The 21,144-nt window shown below is 39.3% G+C and overlaps 1 protein-coding gene across 1 annotated transcript in view; it reads right to left on the bottom strand.

Annotated features, from left to right (window-relative positions):
* The window catches only part of MYOM2 (myomesin 2), a 77,248-nt gene extending 61,658 nt beyond the window's left edge, over positions 1-15,590 (bottom strand). Inside the window, exons 1-7 of the mRNA XM_036381051.2 lie at positions 15,526-15,590; positions 10,512-10,589; positions 8,514-8,646; positions 7,377-7,496; positions 5,605-5,743; positions 5,271-5,428; positions 4,328-4,420 (exon numbers count right to left, since the gene is read on the bottom strand). Coding sequence (XP_036236944.1) covers positions 4,328-4,420; positions 5,271-5,428; positions 5,605-5,743; positions 7,377-7,496; positions 8,514-8,620 — 617 coding nt within the window. The 5' untranslated portion in view covers positions 8,621-8,646; positions 10,512-10,589; positions 15,526-15,590. The remainder of the gene's footprint in view (positions 1-4,327; positions 4,421-5,270; positions 5,429-5,604; positions 5,744-7,376; positions 7,497-8,513; positions 8,647-10,511; positions 10,590-15,525) is intronic.
* Positions 15,591-21,144: the final 5,554 nt, after the last annotated feature.

Genomic DNA, 21,144 nt, shown 5'->3' with positions numbered 1-21,144 from the left:
GCAGGCAGGAGTTACACTGCATTACACTGCACTCTGCAGGCCCTGCCTGTGCCAGCAGGGTTACAGTGCACTCTGCAGGCAGGAGTTACACTGCATTACACTGCACTCTGCAGGCCCTGCCTGTGCCGGCAGGGTTACAGTGCACTCTGCAGGCTGGAGTTACCCTGCATTACACTGCACTCTGCAGGCCCTGCCTGTGCCAGCAGAGTTACAGTGCACTCTGCAGGCAGGAGTTACACTGCATTACACTGCACTCTGCAGGCCCTGCCTGTGCCAGCAGAGTTACAGTGCACTCTGCAGGCAGGAGTTACACTGCATTACACTGCACTCTGCAGGCCCTGCCTGTGCCGGCAGGGTTACAGTGCACTCTGCAGGCAGGAGTTACACTGCATTACACTGCATTACACTGCACTCTGCAGGCCCTGTCTGTGCCAGCAGAGTTACAGTGCACTCTGCAGGCAGGAGTTGCGCTGCATTACACTGCACTCTGCAGGCAGGAGTTACACTGCATTATGCTGCACGCTGCAGGCAGGAGTTACACTGCATTACACTGCACTCTGCAGGCAGGAGTTACCCTGCATTACACTGCACTCTGCAGGCAGGAGTTACACTGCATTACACTGCATTACACTGCACTCTGCAGGCCCTGCCTGTGCCGGCAGGGTTACAGTGCACTCTGCAGGCAGGAGTTACACTGCATTACACTGCACTCTGCAGGCAGGAGTTACCCTGCATTACACTGCACTCTGCGGGCAGGAGTTACACTGCATTACACTGCACTCTGCAGGCCCTGCCTGTGCCGGCAGGGTTACAGTGCACTCTGCAGGCAGGAGTTACAGTGCACTCTGCCGGCTCTGCCTCACGCTGCTGCTGCTGCTGCTGCTGCAGCTGCAAACCTGCTCCTCTGCCACTGCTTGGGCTGGGACTTCATCTAGGAAAGGGAGAGGGACCTAAGGAAAGACAAAATGCTGTCAGACCTTGAGCCCTATATACACAGAACCTGTTGTATGTATGAATTAGTTTTATATATGAACCAGTGTGGCCACACCACACTGGCAGTGCCCTGAAATGTCGAATGTTCCCTGCCCAGCTCAGCTCATCCTCCTGCTCACTGAGGGGTGGGAGTCAGGAATGCCCCCAGGGAGGAGCATCCTGCAGTCTCCTCTACACAGCAGCCAATGTAGATGGGAGTATAACACAGTCAATCACAGCTAAATAAAACCAGGTGGTCCATTTAATAAGTCTTCATGGTAAACAAACACAAAAGCCCAACTCTGTTGCTAAACAAGTATTAGCAAGCAAGAAGTTTAAAATGTTACAACTGTTAATTACAAGATATTCACTAAGAAAATATTTTTTAGCTATTTCATGAAGCAATGGCCACCCTCATCTTGACTACCACTGATACAGAAATCTTTTCAAAATCTTTTCTTTTACTATGTGCCTATCCATAGTTAAATTATGCGAGATAAAAAATACATTTTAAACAAACCCACACGTTCTCAGACACGTATGATTTATTTGAACTACCAGGAGCTTTCCCTCCAAGGATTCCTCACAGTCTCCTCCTAATAACCTATCAGATGCGAGTTGAAAGATGGGATGAACCACTACCCCAGTGCATATCACTTCTGCAATCATTATGAGATCTGCAAAGAACAGAATTAAACTCTAAACTCCTTTTCTTCACTGCTCAAGGGAGATTTTGAGCTCAAACTCCAATTTGAAGAAGTTTAAAAAGAACAAGAAAGAAATGCTATATGATCATGTTAGCCCTGAATGCATGTAAAAATGTGGTAAATTGAGAACATAGCATCATGAAAAAATATGAGACAGAGAAACTAAAATTATCTGGTTACTGTATAGGCTTATGGGTTCTGGAGAACAGCAAACAGTGGGGGATGAAATTGTGTCCAGTTACTACTTTAAGACAACAAGGTGACAGTAAGGTTTTGGTGCCTCAAGAATGTTTCCACTGGGCTCAGGGAATACTCACAAGAATAAATAACACACTTGCATCAGAAGGAAAAAGTTCACTCCCTGGGCTTCGCTGAAGTGCTAGAAAAGTAGCCAAGAAATTCCAAGGCCGTTCTGAGCGGCTGTGGATAAGATTACATTCAGCTCAGCACTTTAGTATGAACAGCTGAGAAGAGCACAGAAGTGGATAGGAAGAAACTCCTGATGGCTCCACCTCCCAGAGAAACAAATTATTCATAAAATACAAAATGTAAGTGCACAAAGATATTAATGGAAGATACAGAATTAATTGATATGTTGGTATAAAAGCATTAATAACTTATATATTTTAAGCATTCTCTATACATCTATTTCTTTCAATACAAGATACACCTAATCATGGACTAGCAAAACATTCTTCCATTTCCTGCATGTCCATCTTCTGTGTTTTTAGGGCAGAAAACACAGCTGATGATCAAGTTTTGAAATAAAATGGATTAGTAACAAAGAAAAAAATTAATTAGAAATTTTAATTTAATAAGGTCTATAAATCATAACCATCCCCCAGTATTAAATGTAGAAGGGAAATCTCTGGGAGAGCAGCTAGGAATATTTAGGTGGCAAAAAGATCACACTGCCAGACAGAATGAAAGAGAAATGGAGCAAAAGTTTCTGAAGATGGCAGCTTGGCTGAATGTGAGGGAGTCTGCATAAGTAGATACAGGTCTGGGACTAGCAGACACGGGGTGGGGAAACCTGAGTGGGTGCCCATAAATGACTCTGTGGTATGTCTGAACTTGCCTGAAATACAGCTGGGTCTGAACATCCCAAAGCTGGTTGTGCCTACATGACCAATAACCAGCAGAGAAAAAATAAAAATCACCAATGGGATGGAAGCCATTATTATCCTTCAGCCTCATGATTACAGGTGTTCAGAAAGCAGCATCAGCACTGATTCTCATTTCTTCTAAAAGCTATTTACTCCCAAAATGTCACAAGGGGACCTACTACTACATAACTGGCATCTGGAGTCACCAAGCAGCTCCTCAGGAGTGCTTACCAAGGGAAATAAACAGTCACAGCCACTCGCCATCAGGAAGTGACCAAAGTTTCATCTCCTGACTGGTACTCACACATATCCAGACAAAGGGGAGACTTTTCCATTTCCCTGCTAAAAGGGAGAGGAGTGAAAAAGGACAAGCTGGTTTCATATTTTAACCTCCTGTTATTATTTTCAGAAGTAATTTTGGTAGGAAGAAGCAGTGGTATGAACAGATTCCATGGGTACAGAGAGCAGTTAGCAAGCATGGCCTGGGGGTAGAAGACTGAGTGCCATTGAAGCATCTTAGGAAGCAACAATCTGGTGATTCTTGCTGCCAGGTTCTCTATAGGGATGTGTTTCTCCCATCCTGAGCTGTGAAAAGGTTGAGAGTTGGGCTGGACTTGGCTGCAGGAGGACAAAGGCAAGTAGTTTTTCCCAAAGACAAAAGAAATTATACACTTATTTTCTGTACTAATGCCACAAGGCTGTGCTCAGGGCTGCTTCCACTACTGACAGATGGAGACAGGGTAGAAGATTAAATGTTTGGCCAGCCAAGTGTTAGCCACAAATATTCCAGCACAGCTGATGCTCATGCTCTGGAGAAATTAAAGAAGAGGTTTCTGTCTCTGCTCTAGATACCAATTTTCTATTTAAATATTGTAGTAATTTCTTCATTTTTATTTGGGTTTTTTTATTTTTTTAAAAAGCATACCCCAAGTCACATGTAACATTTTAATTGTTTCAGAAAACATGGGATTAGTTTATGGGAAGCTGTTATACTCAAGCATGTTCTATATCACAAAGTTAACATTTTGAAAAAATAAAATTAATTTCATTAGAACCTTTTAAAAAAGTTATTTACACTTCCCTACTTTGGAAGAAGAAAAAAAACAAGGTGAAAAATTAAGCAGGACCTAGCATACAGTTAAACAAATACAGCCGTGTATCCATGTCCTGCCCGGCTATAATTTTGTTTACCTAAAAGAGCTTCATCATGACAAGAAAATATAATTTTCCATGTCAAATGCTGAGAATATATAATTCTATTAAAAAAGGAACTACCATTTTTTCAGGTACCTGCCTCTTCTTTTCATATCGCATAGATTGTTGAAGTTAATGAATAAAAATATCTAATTTATCATTTCATTTTCATAATCTAATATTCAAGTACTCAGTGAACCTTCTCCAGCCTAAAAGTGAGTGCCAACAGAAAAGTGTGCTGAATTTAACAATTCTCTTACAGCCCTTGTGTGAATTTTAAATTTTATTTGATATAAAATACTTTCTATAGAGTATAAAAAAGCTGGTTTATTCTCCAGAAAGATTTACCTGTGTATATGTAATACATGTACTCCATATTTGCTTTCAATTCTGTACTTTGTTGGATCACTTGCAGGAGAAATCAGTTCCTCATTTTTGTACCTGACAATCAAGAAAAAAATAAAACTCATTAATATCAGCAACTATTCCTTAATCTGGTAGATCTTTGGATCAACATATAATTTACTATTATCTGAACTCTCTCTGCTTGCACAGAGTATTTTCCAGTATGTGTGGATAGATAAATATTGGGCCATGAAGGTAAAGCAGGGCCATCACAGCAGCAAGAAAGTGGAAAGAGAAGATGTGCACTCAATCTAGAAGATGAGAAAAAGAAGTAAAGAGAAGATGGCATGGGGCTTGAACTTTCAAATCCACTAACCCTGACACAAGATGGGAAGCAAACTTTATCTTCCACCACAGTAAAACACTTCAGCACAATAAAAAGGGGAGCAGCAACAGAATTATGCCTCATGTTAGGTCTTTACAGTCCAGCCTAAGGCTTTCATATTCATAGGACAGCACCTGTCCAGGGAGGAGGGCAGCTGAAAGAACCTTTATGTCCTCCTCAATGACCACAGATACGGCCCATGACAACAGTGGTGCTATGCACATTTTCCCAGGCTTAGAAAGTAGCCTGTGAGTTCTGTGTATTTTGCCACTTGCTACTTTGTGTTCAGGAAACTCAATGGCCAGAAAGACTGGAATGCCTTCCACTGTCTGCCTTCTGAAATGCTTGAGTTTGTTTCTCACATTGCACGGGGCCACTCAGCAAGTTTTCCTCCCACTCCTCCCACTGCAGTATCAACTGCTACGATCCAGCACATCTAGGAGGATTATAAAGAGGATTTAATAAAGCCATTATACATGACACTTATCAGTTATGGCATAACTTTCAAATGAAAAAAGCTTAACAACATTTTTAGAGGGCTAGGAAAGGCCAGTCTCTTACCATTGTACAACAGGCGTTGGAAATCCTTGCACAGTAAAGCAGAGGCTTACGGACATCTTCTCCCAGATGGTGTGAGACCTCAGGCGCACTAGAATTTCAGGGGCTCGACTTATTCTTTCTTCAATGATATGTCTTTCCAGAGCCATATTTTCTTCTACCTATTAAACATGGGAAAAGAAAAGAAGCATCTGGCACCAGACTCAAACAGGGTAGGAGATCCAACCTTAAATTCACAAAAAGATGTTTAATCATTACTCATATTTGAAGCACAGGCTCAAATTTCAGTACACCTTGTAATTATTTTTGCATAGGAGCAAAAAGATTCAGCAGGTACCATTCTTTGCACAGCAAGTCTATCCAGATGTTCTCGAGCTCGGTGCCTGGCAGTGTGAATCTCTTTTTCCAAAGCCGACAACTCACTGGCAAAACGGATTCTTTTCTCATCACTTACATGAGACTTTTCCTCATGAGTCCTGTGGGACAAGAAAAAAAACATCAGGTAACCACTGTGACAGTTTAAGTTTGTCACTCATACTCATCAGGGCACCAAGGGCTATGAAACCATATCAGCAGGATGTAAAATTTAGGTTTGGAATCATTCTTCACATCTATGTGCATATCCTGAGGATGCAAAATCATGTGAACTTTCTTCATATTCTTCCCCTCTGTATTTGTGGGGCCATATCTCTAAGTCTTGAATTCTGCTATGGTCACATTGACATGGTTCCCCACTGTCCTCTGGTAATCAAGATCAAGAACCTGCCTAGCCTCCTTCTGGCCCCTGATTTTCCTTCCCATGGGCACAAGGAGGCAGAGAAGTGAAGGCAAGTTCTGTGCCTGTTCACAACCTTTTAAAAGTTGTGCCTAGGTTACATAGTACCCTTAGCTTTACAAGCTTTAGAACCTGGGAGCTCTTGTAGCTCCACGGGCTGTATCATCTGACCTCACCTGAAAGATACAGACCAAGGAATTCACAAGGATTTGATGAACAGTTGCATGCAAAAAAAGCTGTCCCTTGACAAGGATGAGCAGGAAATATTATAGAAACTACCAGGAAAAATATAAAGTTTGGGAAAAATTGTGAGTTGTTCCCTGAAAACCTAATTCCACAGATTTTCCAGAATTCCTAAAAATACCCCAAGTCATAAATGTTTTTAGGAGGAGCTAGCTCAGTTTCCTTCATTCATGCTGATTCAGTAAACATGCTGATTCTCTTTTCTTTCCCAGGACAAAAGAAGGTAGTGAATATCAAATATTTCTAACATGTCTATCAATATAATCAACATATGGCAAGACTCTGAGAGCATAACCCAAATAAGAAAACTTCCACAAAATTCAGTGAATCAAGATATTTTTTGTCTGATACTTAAAAAAAATTTATTTGTACCTACCATTTCAATGCACTTTAAATACCAGCCATGTCTTGCCATTTTTTATATTGCTGAATTTTAAAACAGTTTTAAAACCCTAAATTAAAGTATACAAAGTCATTTGATTTTCCTAGAGATTTCTGTTCTGAGGTTACATATTTCAAACCAATCCAAGTACCAGAACCATACAGATGTGTATGATTTGCTCCACATATTTTCTACAAACAAAGCAGAATTCCTTCTTGTAATATAAATCCTCCATGTCTTTCATGCAGTAACTGTAGAGCAAAGCAGAGCAGAAACAGTGAAATTCACTAAGGGGAATTATTGCCATCAACATGGTTACTCTGGGATATCTTATCAAGCAGTAACTGAGACATGACAGTAAACCCTTTTGATATTCAGGAAATAATTTAAAACATTTAAATTGATCCAAATTAGAAATTTAGGAATAGTAGAGTAGCTCTGTTCAAAATGAGTTCTGGGTACCCGGTGGATTCTAATTTATTTTTGGTTTAAAGCTGTTTTCAAGGGTCAGAGTGGGGACCAGGAGAACAACTCTGGTTTGAAATATGAGACTGAAAGTGACACTCAGTCATTTAGTGTTCCAGCCAAAATAGATTAGTGAAGAACAGTGACAGAGAAGCCTCCAGTCTTGTCAACTCTGAAAAGAGCCCTGGCAAAGAGTTGGGACCAGAGCCACTACACAGGTCAGAGTGGACCAAGAGAGCTTTACCTTTTCCTGGATTCCTGCATCGCTTCATGTGCCAAGGTGCGTGCCCTCCTGGCACAGAGTCTGCATGTGGTTTTGCCCAAGCCAGTCGATTCATAGTAAGCAGCCTGCCTGGAAGCAGCCCTTCAAATATAAAAGACATTGTTATAACCCAGCAATTCAGGTAAAACATGAACTCACAAATGTCAAAGAAATTACTTTGAGCTCAATGAGCTGAACACCATGACTGAGCATTGTTCAGCGAGAAATCTTTGCATTCGCACTGACTGCACTAAGTGGTGATTGTCACTTGTCCTTCCAGGGCTTAATGCCCATCATCTGTCACTGGGGTCATTAGGCATTTTTATTTCATTCTATTAAATTTATATTTATTTCAGTCTTCAATCATTCAGGTGTGATGATAGCATTTCAGTGAACCCCAAGGGTACCAGACTGTCTAATACACAAATCATAAAGATTCCCCATAGCATTGTCTGCTTCAAAGTGTTCCTGCTTTTCTATATTTCACAGATCTTTCTGCAACTTTCCTCTTTCATAAGGGAAACTGGACCAGCTAGACAATTAGGTAGGCATGTTAGTTACTAAGTAGGGAGAATGGCAATTCTGAAGCAACCGCAATACAAAGTTTCAGGCTTTGAGATACAAAGAATGTGGTTTTTTTCTGGTTAAAACTCTGAGATTTCAAATGAGAAGCATTAAGCTTTCATTTAAGTTTAAAAAGGAAATTGAATCACAAAACCTATAATTAGTTATAGCCAACTTCAGGAGAAGGAATATCATCATGTCATACAGAAGAATGGGTAAAAAGTTGTTTCTATGACTTACAATAAATTTCACAGCAATTTTTCTTAAGTCAGAGTTTCAATTTTAGCCTACAAAGAATAATTTTAAATTTAGAGGTACCAAACAGGACAGATCCTAAGCTAAAAGGCCTGTGTAGGTATCTTGCAATGCTGCTAGGAAGTTTAGCTATGCTGGTGGGAGACTACAGACAAGGAGCATGCCAATGGAAGGAAGAGGGAAACTATCATTCTGTATAAATCACACTTTTTGGGGTGGAGGGGAAAGGTAAGTATCTTGATTTTAAGGACTGACTACCCAAAACAGAGACCTGCTTATGCTCAAATACACAGCACTTACTTTCTTGCTGCATATTCCTCAAGTACATATCTTGTCTGAATGTTGCGATAGGACTGATCAAAGTGCTTGTGCCTCCTCTGGTAAAATGGCACTGCTACTGAAGACATGCTTCCTCTGTGACAGCCAGTAATTCCTGCAGAGAGTAAAGTTAGCCATACATTTAACCATGCACACATTTAGTCATATATTTCAGACTCTTTGGTGTGGTATTTTTTGATAGGTGGACATGTGTGTGAATACGTCCAAATGTATAAAATTGCACCAATTTGTGACAAATAGAGCCATCAGTCACATGCCTCAGACTGTAACTTATCAGTCGTGCAGTGTGAGCTATGGAATCACAGATGATAGCATAAAAGATATTTCACCAGATCATTTTTCTCCTTCTTTGCAGATGTCATTTAACGCCTCCAGAGAAATTTCCAGGGATGGAAATTTGACAGTTTTTTGGCTGTTGTTAGACAGTTCAGCACTCTCTTCTTCAAACCTTTCACTTTTTCCACTTTGGCAATTTATGCTCACTGTGTTTTGTTCAATTCACCATGACAAAAAATAGACAATATTCTCTCACTTTTGTAGCAGCTTGTTGAAGATTTTCTTTACTTTTCTTTCCTGCTCTCTTGTTTAAACTCAACAAAGCTGGCTTATGCAATCTTCCCTCATGGGTTATTTTTTCTGGACTATAAATCATTTTGGCTTCCTTCTTGTGGACTTTCTCCAAAGCATAGCATAGTTTTTGATCAATATTTGGATAGAAGGTTCTAAGAAACATTCTAGGTGCCCCTGGAAACAGTGTAGGGGACAAAACCACGTTTCCCACTGAGTTAGATTTAAGCAGACTACCAACCACATTATTGAAAGAACATGGAGGTGCCTACATCCCTTTGTGCTCATTAGAAATATGATGACAACTTCTTGCAAAAGTGGGGAATATCACGAGCCATGTTGTGAGTAGGTGCCAGTTTGTGTAACTGCAGTCTCAGTGGGATATGGGGTTCTCTACTCCTGGGCCATTTGTCCCAACAGTGGTGAGGGATCCCAACTGAACAGCCAAAACCTCCACCACAAGGCACTTACACTTCAGCGACAACAGAAGCAAGCTCCTAGCATAAGTCAATAAAGCAGATGAAGATTTACTCAAGTAAATTACTGCAGTAACATCCAATACCCTACTAAAAGCTGAGAGGAGCATCCCTGCTGTTATGCTCCCTGTTGGGTGCAGGCTGCCAGCTCCATGCCAGCACCCAGGGCACAGGCTGAGGCACAGTCTGGGATCCACCTCAGGGCACCCATGGCAATGGAAGCAGCACCACCTCACCAGGGAACACGTTAGGAGTGTGCCAGGGTCCTGAGGAGAGCAATGGACCTGACTGTCCCAGCCCAGCCTCCTCCAGAGTTCCTCCTACCCTGCCCACAGCCCAGGACCCTATGTCAGTCCCCAGGGCCATCAGTTTCTGCCCCAGAAATGACACAGCAGAACCAGTCTCCAGCTCCCCACAGCCTGGTCCTACCTGGATGTAGACCATGCAAGAAGAACGTGCCTCAGACCCACATCGAAAGTCCAAATTTGTAACAAAAAGTCACATGAATAAGCAGTGTCATGATGTACATCAAATGAAAGCTCAAACGGATTTGAAAAGAAATCTTATAAACTCATTTAGATAAACTCATTTAACAAGTTAAAATGACAGTTAATATGTACCATATTTCCAGTATATAGTATTTATCAAAAAAAAGAAATGCTAGTCATTGGTTAAGAAGAGTAAAAAACTGTAACTGTGTCTGATTACTGCATGCAGATAGTCAAAGGCAGAGCTAGGTGCTCCCAAATTAATATATTCTCATATCAGCTACTTTTACTTTTCAAAGAAAAATTAAGGAGAAAACAGTAGGTATACTTAATAGAAGTCACATCTTATTTTAAAATGTTCAGAGATCTAAAGAGATTTTTACAATTTATCACCTCATAGCTGCAGCTTCTGCATAACTTACAGTTACCTTTTCAGTTCTTTTTCAAGATATGAGAATGACCAGTCACAGGTTCAGCAATGACAGCTTTAGGCAAAGCACAAGATACTGCAAAACAAAAATTAAACAGGTTTACAACATTACTATGAGGCATTAAAGAAATATATTGCCACATTTATCGAGAAATATGAAAGTTAGCATGACCCAAGTTAGTTCAGTACCTCACAGAGATGCTGGCTCAGTAAGATGACCTCATACAATGCTGAGCTGACATGGACCCCTCATGGACCTATTAACCCATCACATGACAAAATGTTTTGGTTACATGAGCAGAGTTGCACAGACCCACGAGCAGCCTTGGCTTCTCCAAGTTTTGGTATCTCTACATCATGTGATTGTACATCTGCAGACATTGAACTCTGGTTTTCTTCCTGCTAACTGTGTGACTATTGTGTATATGACACTGGATTTCTACATTAGTTCTTATGTTAACTGGACAATGAATGGCATATTTTTCCCTTTTCTCTATTTTTAATTAGCCTTTTTGCCTAAATGAAAGTGCAAAAGTCAAACACAGATTAAGCTCACTCCACTGTTAAGAGTTACTCATGTTCACATGTGGCCAAGTTAAATAATTCTGTGAATTTATCAACATGCAATGTAAATGTTGCTATGTATATAATTCACACTGAGATCCACTTTATAAGGACTGCAGAGTAATGCCCATTTATCCAGATAGATCAGTCTAAGTTATTTTAATTTTTGAGAGAGGAGAAAACACCATTGTCATTTACAGTCCAGCCTTTTTCACTAAATGTAAAATTTACATTTTAATTAGTCTATTTTCTTCTATTTGTCAGCACCCAGGACTCCTCGAATTTTGGTTCATATATTTTTCAATTTACCCAAACACCTTTAGTATAGAAACAAGGGTAGCCATCCACTCACATCCTTCATGCAAGTAATTAACAGAGCTTTCTAGCAGCCAGACTCACTTTGCCTTCTGCTAACACAGAGGGGAGCTGCCTGGCAACAATTCCAAATGTAATAATAATCATCAGTTAATTGCAACAACATTTTCAGAGTATGTATTTAATACTTAATAGTGTTGCAAAGACAAGTATCAGAAGAGCAAAATCAAAGTCCCACTGTCAAAACAGCATATAGGGTATTGACCTCCTGATAAAAGAAGTTTATACTGTATTCCTAGGAACAATATGTTGACTGTTTTACCAGTTTTCCACTGACACACATTTATATGAGATTTTTGAAATATATTCTAATATTTAGACAACCTACCACTAAGACAGTTAGAGAACATGATATGCTGATGACAGCTTAACCCCAGTGAATTTATTGATTTAGATGAACCAAAATTTTATTAATGACAGTGTCTGGAGACCTAGTTATATTGGCAAGTGAATTGGTAGAACTGACTCAAAAGTGAGATGAGGGAAGTGGTCCAATAACAACAGCAACGACAAAAAAAGCCTAAGTCCAGAGAAAGGCAAATTAATTATCTGAATGATTACAACAAATTAAAAAGCAAATCTCAAGTCTTATTTACCAAGTTCTACCACAAGAATTTTGGAGGCATTCCTGAAATACATGGCCTACGTGTCACAAACAATCCATTAATTACATCCATGCACATCCTATTAACAACCCTGGATTTCAAGAAAAAAACCTACAATTACAGGAAAAAGATGATCCTAAAACATTTGGTGTCTCATCTGACCTTTACATTGTTAGTGCAATGTAGCATCATTGTACTCCTTTCTTTTTATTATTATTATTCCTATTTGTTTCTTCTATTACTGTAAATGCTGGGGACATCAAAAGGACCTAAAGTGCACTAATCTAGAGTGCTGTAAAAACCACCCAGAAGATTATTAAACACAAATGAAAATATTACCTTAGCCAAAATCTCCTTAAGGATTAATGACATCAACCACAGGTGAATTAGACTGTTCAAGTCAGTTTACAAAAACATACATTTCTTCATGCTTTGTAGCATGCATATAACAATTTTTACTTGACCATGAGTAAAAGGCCAAGCTCCCAGGTCAGGATATGCATAGTTTTGTGACACAGTAATAGTGATCTGAATAGAAAGCCATAATCTAGGACCACGTGACAAGGGGCCACATTCTTGAGCAGAGAAGCCAAGGGTCTGATATAAACATTGTTAGTCTGATAAGTGAGTTAATTTAAGATTTAAAGGACAAGCAGTAAATTGTAGCATGATCATTTACATTGCCTCAGAGAGCAGGCACACATCCAACTAAATTGATGGATGGCTTGACAAATGCCATGGTAAGAAGAACATGGCTGCACTCACCATAGATAGATAACTTGCCCTCCCAGGTTCAGGAGGCTCGTGTCATGAGCAATGCACTGTACAGCATGTATTTTCTCAGCCTGACCTGCCTGTGCTATACCCTGCAACATGCACTTCTGTGCTCATCTCTGTTCCTGGCCATCTGCAGAAGTGCCAAAATTATTCACGTGTTCTTGCCTGTCCTCACGTAGACAGAAATTTCTTTGTCCATTTGCACTGATTTGAGGGCTTGTCCTGCTTTTCCCACGACTCTCACATTTTTTTCTCTACCTTGTTCTGCTAGCTGTTCTCCACATTGTTCAAAGTTAAATGTTTTCAGGAAGCTGCTAACTTATACTTTTATGGTGCATAAAAGCCCTTGATATTTAACTGATAAAATACATTTAAATCCATATCACCTACATACCATAATGAAAGATAGAAATAAACCCCACCTTCTATTAATTGCTCCTAATTACCAGTATAAAAAATTACCATATTGCCTCAAAAAATATGCAATCCTTTCCAGATGGTTATATCCATGCTGCAGACATTGCAGGCTTAATAACATATTATCATTTTCTTCCATAAAATAACTTTGGTGTAAATCTTGTAAAACCTTCATGAGTCATTATGCAGCTCTAGACACTGCAGTCTAAACAGAATGGTATATAGAGGATCTGAGTTATTCTTCTCCATTTTGATAAGAAACTAATTTGATAAAAAACAGATTTGACAAAATTTCTAATATGTCTCTCCAGTCTTTTTTCTCTGTACACATGTGTATATTTAGATCTTCCACAAAAAATTATGTTTTGTGAATGAAAAACTTACTCAAATATACTGTCATTTTAAAATGTTTCAGGACTTCTGTTGAAGATCCTGTTCAGACCACATAATAATTCAGTTTTAGCTCTTTTGACAATAGAACAAAAATGCTCATCATTTAAAAAAAAAAAAAAAAAATGGAATTCTCACTTGCTTACTCTGCTGAATTCCAGACATCATTCAGCGAGGTTGAACACATTTTGTGTTTTTCTTTTTGATTTCTTTAGCTACATATGTTTTTCTTTTTGATTTCTTTAGCTACATCATGTTTAGTTTTATGTTTTACTGACCACAACTCCTTTTCATGGAAATAGTATTTTCCTCATTTCACCAATTGGTTTAAACAGATTCAAATAATCCCCCAAAATGCATGCATTACTTTTGTTATTAAACATAATAACAAAAAAACAAACAAACAAACAAACCATGAATACCCTACCCATTTAAGCAACATTTCCAAATTTCCAAATTTCCAAGCAGCTGACAGTACCAGCCATCACAGATCTATCATTTTTACTAATTTCATATGTTCTGAATAAGTAGACTTTCAACATTTTCCAACATCAAATGATACTGTTTTCAATTACATACAGGTAGATTCAGCAGTTTAATGCAATTATTTCACTATAGCACATCTATGATTAATTAGATTGAACACCTTGATTTTTTAATAGTCACTGAATGGCTTGTTTCACACTCTAGCCAGGACAGTTAATGTGGAGGTAATTTGAAATATATAATGGGTGGTCACAGTCATATCCCAACCCTTGACAGGGACCTTTTCTCTGTGGAGGTGAGCAGCAGGCAGAGTCACGGGTACCCTTCCCTCCAGCAAGGTAATTGTTGTGGAGGGAAGCACCAGATCCCGTATTTTAGTGAGTCTAAAATAATGTAATTTTGTATTTTCTGTGACTCTCATAAAGGAGTGGAGGCTTCCAAACTTAATTTCTTTCCATATCTCTAATAAAACCGAACATATATATCCCAGGTAGGGTACTAATGTGGATTTCACCTTGTGAATTCAAGACTGGGAATTAAATGAGGCTAAATTTGTCCACATTGACTTGGATCCTTGCCACCCTAACATTCCAAATGTTCAAACATGTTCTGATAAAGTTTGAAGACTTCCCTTTACTTGGCAAGTGTATTCTATCCCTTCAACTCAACAGCTAAGAACGTTGGACAGTGAAATGATAAAAATCATTTCCCACTATCCCAACATCCATTATCCTTTATTGTGGTACTTTTATTGGCTCATGGGCATTATCAACACACAGGCATCATTTCCAAGAGCATGAACTTGATTTCCCAGGACTCTATCAGTGGTATTTAGCTGGAACTTTCATGTGGCCCAGAACATATCACTTAGTTTAGAGCAATACAGACACCAGAAACATATCTTCTGGAAACATGTACTTGAAAGCATAGCAGACACAAAATAAAAGTAGATTTTTTTTTTTTGCCTACCTACATCCCATTCTTTAGCAGGCCAAATAGTTTTGCCAGCTACTATAGGATTTTATGCTTAATTATTTACACACAGACTTCAGAAAAAATCATACAGTATAAGCGCACAAGAAAGTGGCATTGCCAATATTTGTGCAATTGGACAAGAAAATACAAGAATAGAGCCATGGATTTCTGCAATGTAGTTCTTTATATGCAGAAAGAAACAGAGGAAATGTAATACACAATAAAATCAAGGTGACTATGGACAGGACAAAACAATGTTACTTTATTTTTTTTGTTTTGCTTTTCATGAATCAATTTGTGTTCTACTTATCTCTTGTTTTCCCTGAGGAAAGTAATTTTTTTTACAGGAAAGCACCCAACTTCCTCCTACAAGCACTCTCATTTGTTCTGTACAAGAAAAACATGGATAGAAAATTGACTTACCTAAGGATATAGAAAAACTGTAAAGCAGAGAGGAAGACCAGCCTTTCCCAGCCTAGCACACACTGCCCAAGGAAAACAAATAATTCTCCTCTCTAAAGCTACTGCCCCTTCACTCCTATTTAAGGGCAGATGCAGTGCTATATTTAGAACCAACCAAGTGATTCTCCCAAAACTGGGGTCAGCCTAATACGTAATAAGGGAGTGATATAAAGGCAAAAGAAAAGCATTAGCCTATATGGAGTTTAATACTGAATTTTAATAAAAGACAAACTCATTCTTTAAAAAAGCAGTTGCTTATGTTAAAACTGGGGTTCCTTTCCCCAGCAACACCAAGCACATAGGAAGCAATTGAATGCCAGAAAACAGTTTATTTTTTTATTTAGAAAAGTTTAAAGTTTTAAATAATCAGTAACTTAGAAGACCAGTGAGGAGACATAAACTCCAGAATATTATTAGTAGAGACATGAGATCCCCTCGGTGCTTTGGGCTGTAAAATGAGCCTCCCTATTGCTTCCTTAAGAGCTCTCTGATGTGAGAATGTCTGCAGCAAATGAAGGCACACCAGTTGTATAAAACCCCTATTATTTCCATCTCTAATACATCACCAGTCAATCTGAGAGAGATTTTTCAATGTCTTGTAGGTAAAGTAGGAAGAATTTAATATGCATAGAGACATAAGCATGCAGAGGAAAAAATACAGCCAAAGCAGTCAGCTCTGTGAGACCTTGGTTGTCCCTGATGGTTCTTGATTATTACTAACTAAAATGGATGCTTGCTGCCTGCAGGGCTCCAGGTTTCTGTCCAGAAGTTACAAGGCACCACTGTGGTGGCTCTGATGTCCAGATGGCAGGGGGTAGCAGCACTGGCTCTGCAGAGCTGGAAGGCTTGGGATCAGCCACTCTGCCCCATCCTGGTGAGACAGCTCCATAGGGATTGCATCCATATGGGGGAAGGGAAGAGAAGGAAGGGTAGGACCTCTCACAAGGCTTTATGACGAGCATGAATAATTAATCAACCTCTTCTTATTCTGTCTGGAAATAGGACAACATGCCTGAGAAAACCTGGCTATATGGCAGACCTAATCACACCTCATGACTTAGCCCACAATGACTCAAATAATCAGTGAGTCAGCAACATACAAACAGTAGGGAATTCATTGATCTTAAAATTATTTGAGAATAAAAAGATCTATTTTCAATTTACTTATATAGAAATCCAGTCATTGTCAAACTCACTAAATGACAATCTATTCCACTGCTTGGTATGTGACACTTTGATACACGAACAATATTCTTATTAAGTCATATATTCTTCTTATGTATACATGTAGGGAAGCAGAGCAAGAGGTGGAAAAGCCTTTAAATCACTGATTCTTATCCCATCTGCAGTGCTCATCCAAGTTTCCTAAATAGCTCTGGTAAGGATCTTTCTTACTTTTGTATCATCTAGGGCTACCATTTGCTTGAAACAGACTTCTCCCTTCCTCCCATTGATCTTGAATTATAACTCAGTCTGACAGAATTGGATCTACAGAGACAGACAGAGTGGAATGACTGCATATGCCCTGAATGTAGATGTTGCTTCAGGAGCAGCTGTCAAAGTAATTAGCATGTAATAATCCAGAGCAAACCCACTTTACTTACCCAGCTCCATCTCTTCTCTCCTATTGAATTTTCCTGTGGGAGGTAAAAGGTCATTTTTCAGGAAGACTTTAAAGTTCTCACTGCACTCTGCTTTTCATTTCTCATTCTATATTTATTATCTCTACAGAAATGGAGGCATTTACAGCCTGCCCTGTCTGCCTTTACACTTGAGCACTCTTCTATTTTAAGTTTTCTTCAGGGTGTGGCTGGATGACAAAAATATGGAAGTGCATCCTAAGGACTGTGGGAAAAATGCCAAAGGCAAGAAGAGCCTAGGTAGGAGGGCCAGTCCCAGGTTGTTTCCAGGAAAGACAATCAATAAATTCTTCTTCTCTTCATAGACATTACAAAATAAGATAGAAGAGAAAACTGCAGTATTGTGTTATTCAGTGGTGGTGAAATGTAGGCAGCAGAGGACAAAAAATTGTCCATTATTTTAACTATGAAAGAATTCACATTATATTCCTACTTCCCCCCTAACAGAGAAGGTGCCTTCTCCTGATCCTTCCACTTCCCAAATAGAAGATCTTCCCTAAGAACTTTTCTAAAGCAGATATTTAACAGGGTATCAAAAGGATTACTCAAGCATTGTAAATTTAGCATGTGCTAAAATCCTTCTGTGAATTTGGTATTTTAGAATTACTTCTTTATCTTCTGCTAGTCCCTTGATGTGGGTTGCTTAACTGATACAGGCCTAAGTAATGTCTCAACTGCTCCAGCAAAGACAAAGAACTGAAATGGAGCTCAGGAAAAAGAGGTGTTTGCATTTTAGCATTGGATTAAACATCAAAACAGTAATGAAATTAAACGTAATAGTGTTAGAGGAGGTATGTTTTTAGCCTATAACTGTGCCTTAATAGTGGCCTTGTTCTTTTATCTTTCTCCAGTTCCAAGAAAGCCTAATGCATCTTTTTATAGCAGCTTCTGAAGCCCAGCTTTGTTAATATGTTAACTGCTGATTTCTTCAAATGCTTGCTGCATATTTATAGCTTCATATAAATTAAAAGATGGGTAACTAGTAATGAGGCTCCTCATCTCTGCAGCAGTCCTAATTATTCACTCAGCCCTATGGTGAGGTTTCTAAAGCCATGCTAGAACAATGAATACTGTACACTGGTGATTAGAGCAGTCTCTCTTCATAGTTACCCAAGTCCCAACATCTCCCTTGGTATTACAAATGAAAGACAAAACAGTGCATGTAAATCAACCACATAAAAATAAAACATGCTCTTTCCTCTGTTGGTGCCTTTAGTCAGTGTAGGAGGATAGAACATATAGCAATCTTACCCCCTAAAGAGTTGCAGCTGAGCCAATTATTGAGGACTAGGAGCAGGCCTGATGTTAACAGGCCACACCTGTAGCCAATCAGAACAGTGTTATAAAAGAGTGGATTGGTGGGAACTGGAGTCAGTTGGCTGCTGTAAGGATAAGGAAGAGTCAGTGCCTAGAGGAGGCACAGGACTGTTCTAAGAGAACATCAAGGAGGTATGAAGCTCTAGTAATATGGAACCTTTATAATATAATGACAACAAAGGGCAACCCTGACATGATTCAGGAGAAAAAGCATTTAAATATTAAGCTATATATTTGGGATGGCCCTGTGGATTCAAGGAAACAGAACCTGACTATATAACCCTGTGGATTCAGGGAAAAGGACTTGAATACTGAACTATTGGTAAAATATATCAATTGCAGCTATTAGTGTTTGTTAAATATGAGTATAAAAGATTTCAAAGATAAGTACTTTGTAAACTGAGAAAAGCTGTAAAACTGAACCAACACTCAGAAATATATATATTTGTACTATAATATGTTGTCTGGACATTTGTATAAGTCTTAGTTCTAAATGAAATATATGAATGTGTCATAATGTTAATTTATTTGAACATGTCCTTCTAGAAATGCTGCAACTCTGTAATTAAAAGAGAAAGGGGGAATTGTAGGGAATAGAACATAAGTAAATGTAGTGTAGAAAGTAATCTTACCCCCTGAAGAGTTGTAGCTTTTATTAAGGATTAGGAGCAGGCCACAGCTGTAGCCAATCAGAAGAGTGTTATAAAAGAGTGGCTTGGTTGGCTGAGGGGAACTGCAGTCAGTTGGCTGCTGTGGGGACAAGGAAGAGTCAGTGTCTAGAGGAGCTGCCTGTGAGAAACATCAAGGAGGTACAAAGCTCTAGCAATATGGAACCTTTGTAATGTAATGACAGCAGGTCAGAAATTCAGGATTATCAGTTATGGGGTCCTCATAGGAACCCAGTAGAATGTCTCATTCAGAGGAGAGTACCAGCACCTGAAAGACTGAACTCAAAACAGTTTTGGAGGAACCGCATCTGTTCATGAAGATGAGCTAGCAAGAGAGCAGTAACAGATGCACTTGACTGCTGACAGCACTGTAAAAGTGCAGTGGAGCACAAATCCCCAAGGGAAATACACCTTACTGCTTCTTTCAAGTGGGGAGAGAACAAACCCATACTGACTTCTGAGAAGCCTAAGCATTTATCTCTCTAATTCCTCTTTTCTGCTTATTTTCTTGTTTTTCCTGATGCATTTCTCTTATTTTACTAGAACTTCCTGATTTTCTTTTTCAATGCCCAGCTTGCAAGTATTTTAAGGCTGGCTTCATGCAGCTGAAAACTGTCAAAAGCTTCAACTACCCTTCCCAGAAATGAGACTACGCTGTGTGGAGAAGAGACAGAGAAGAGTCAAGTAATTTGGAAGAGGAGGAAGAAAACACACTTCCAACTAAGGGAAGGGTGCACAACTCCGAGGAGAGAGGACAATGGCAACTGAAGGAAAACAAAACCGCTACAAAACCCCCACATTAGGTACAAGATGTTTTAAACATCCAGACAAGGATTTTCCATCAGCAGTTCATCTGAGCTAGACTGAACTGAACCAGAACATCAAACAATTTTAGCATAAATCTTTGAACAAACACTAAAATACCTGAGCATACAAAATGCTGAGATTTTTTTTCCCTGCAACATAAGGCAAAATGAATATCTTAGTAAGTATCCTCATTTATATCTAAGACAAACATACGACTGAGCTACAACTCACTGAGTTACAGCAAATCATTTATTTTTTAAGATACCTAAACAGTAATGTGTCCCCCTGCTGTCCAAGAAGGTACTGTAAAGCCCATCAGAGTCAGTGCTAAGGTTTACTGACTCAGGAAAGCTCAGATTCATATCCTTCTTGATTTAATATCAGTTCAGTGGCATCTCTTCATTTACCTTTACAATGACCCCTGTACAACGACAAGGACCATAAAGATGTCTGTCCTGTCCTGGTATATTTATTCCAGTGTCACACAACACACTTGGCAGGTACCTGCTGCTGCCACAGTTATCTTTATCAACTCACCCCACTATCATCCACAGCACACTAAATCTAGAGAGAAGCACAGGCTGTAAGAAGGCAGAGACAGGGACTAATGCTGCAGTGGTGTGGTCCAGAGGTTTCACCACACTGAGAAATGAAGGCAAGGCAGCTGCCATTCAAAATCTGCCATTAAGCAGCACCATTCAAAGCCTGTTTTAATGTGCTCAGGCTTCAGTGGCTGTCAGCTGTGGGGATTTCTTCTCATAACAGCGTTTACATACAGGATTCATGTCAGACAAGCACAGACAACTGAGGCACAGAATCAGAGAATGTTTGAGGTTGGAAGGGACCTCTGAAGGTCATTTTATCCAGCCTATTTCTCCAACAAGGCTATTTGGAGCTGGTTGTCCAGGATCACATCCAGATTTTGAATATTTCCATAGATGAAGACTTGTGGTAGTTTTGGCTGTGGTAGAATTATTTTTCTTCCCAGTGGCTGATATAGAGCTGTGATTTGGATTTTTTCTGAACATAATAGAACTATTATCAATAGGGTTGATAATGGATGTTTTTGTTATTGCTGAGCAGGGCTTACACAGAGCCAAGGCCTTTTCTGCTTTTCATGCTGTCATGCTGGTGAGGGAACTGGGGTG

Source organism: Molothrus ater, chromosome 3 (genome assembly GCF_012460135.2).
Source record: "Molothrus ater isolate BHLD 08-10-18 breed brown headed cowbird chromosome 3, BPBGC_Mater_1.1, whole genome shotgun sequence".
NCBI lineage: Eukaryota > Metazoa > Chordata > Aves > Passeriformes > Icteridae > Molothrus > Molothrus ater.
This window is presented reverse-complemented; position numbering and strand designations above follow the sequence as displayed.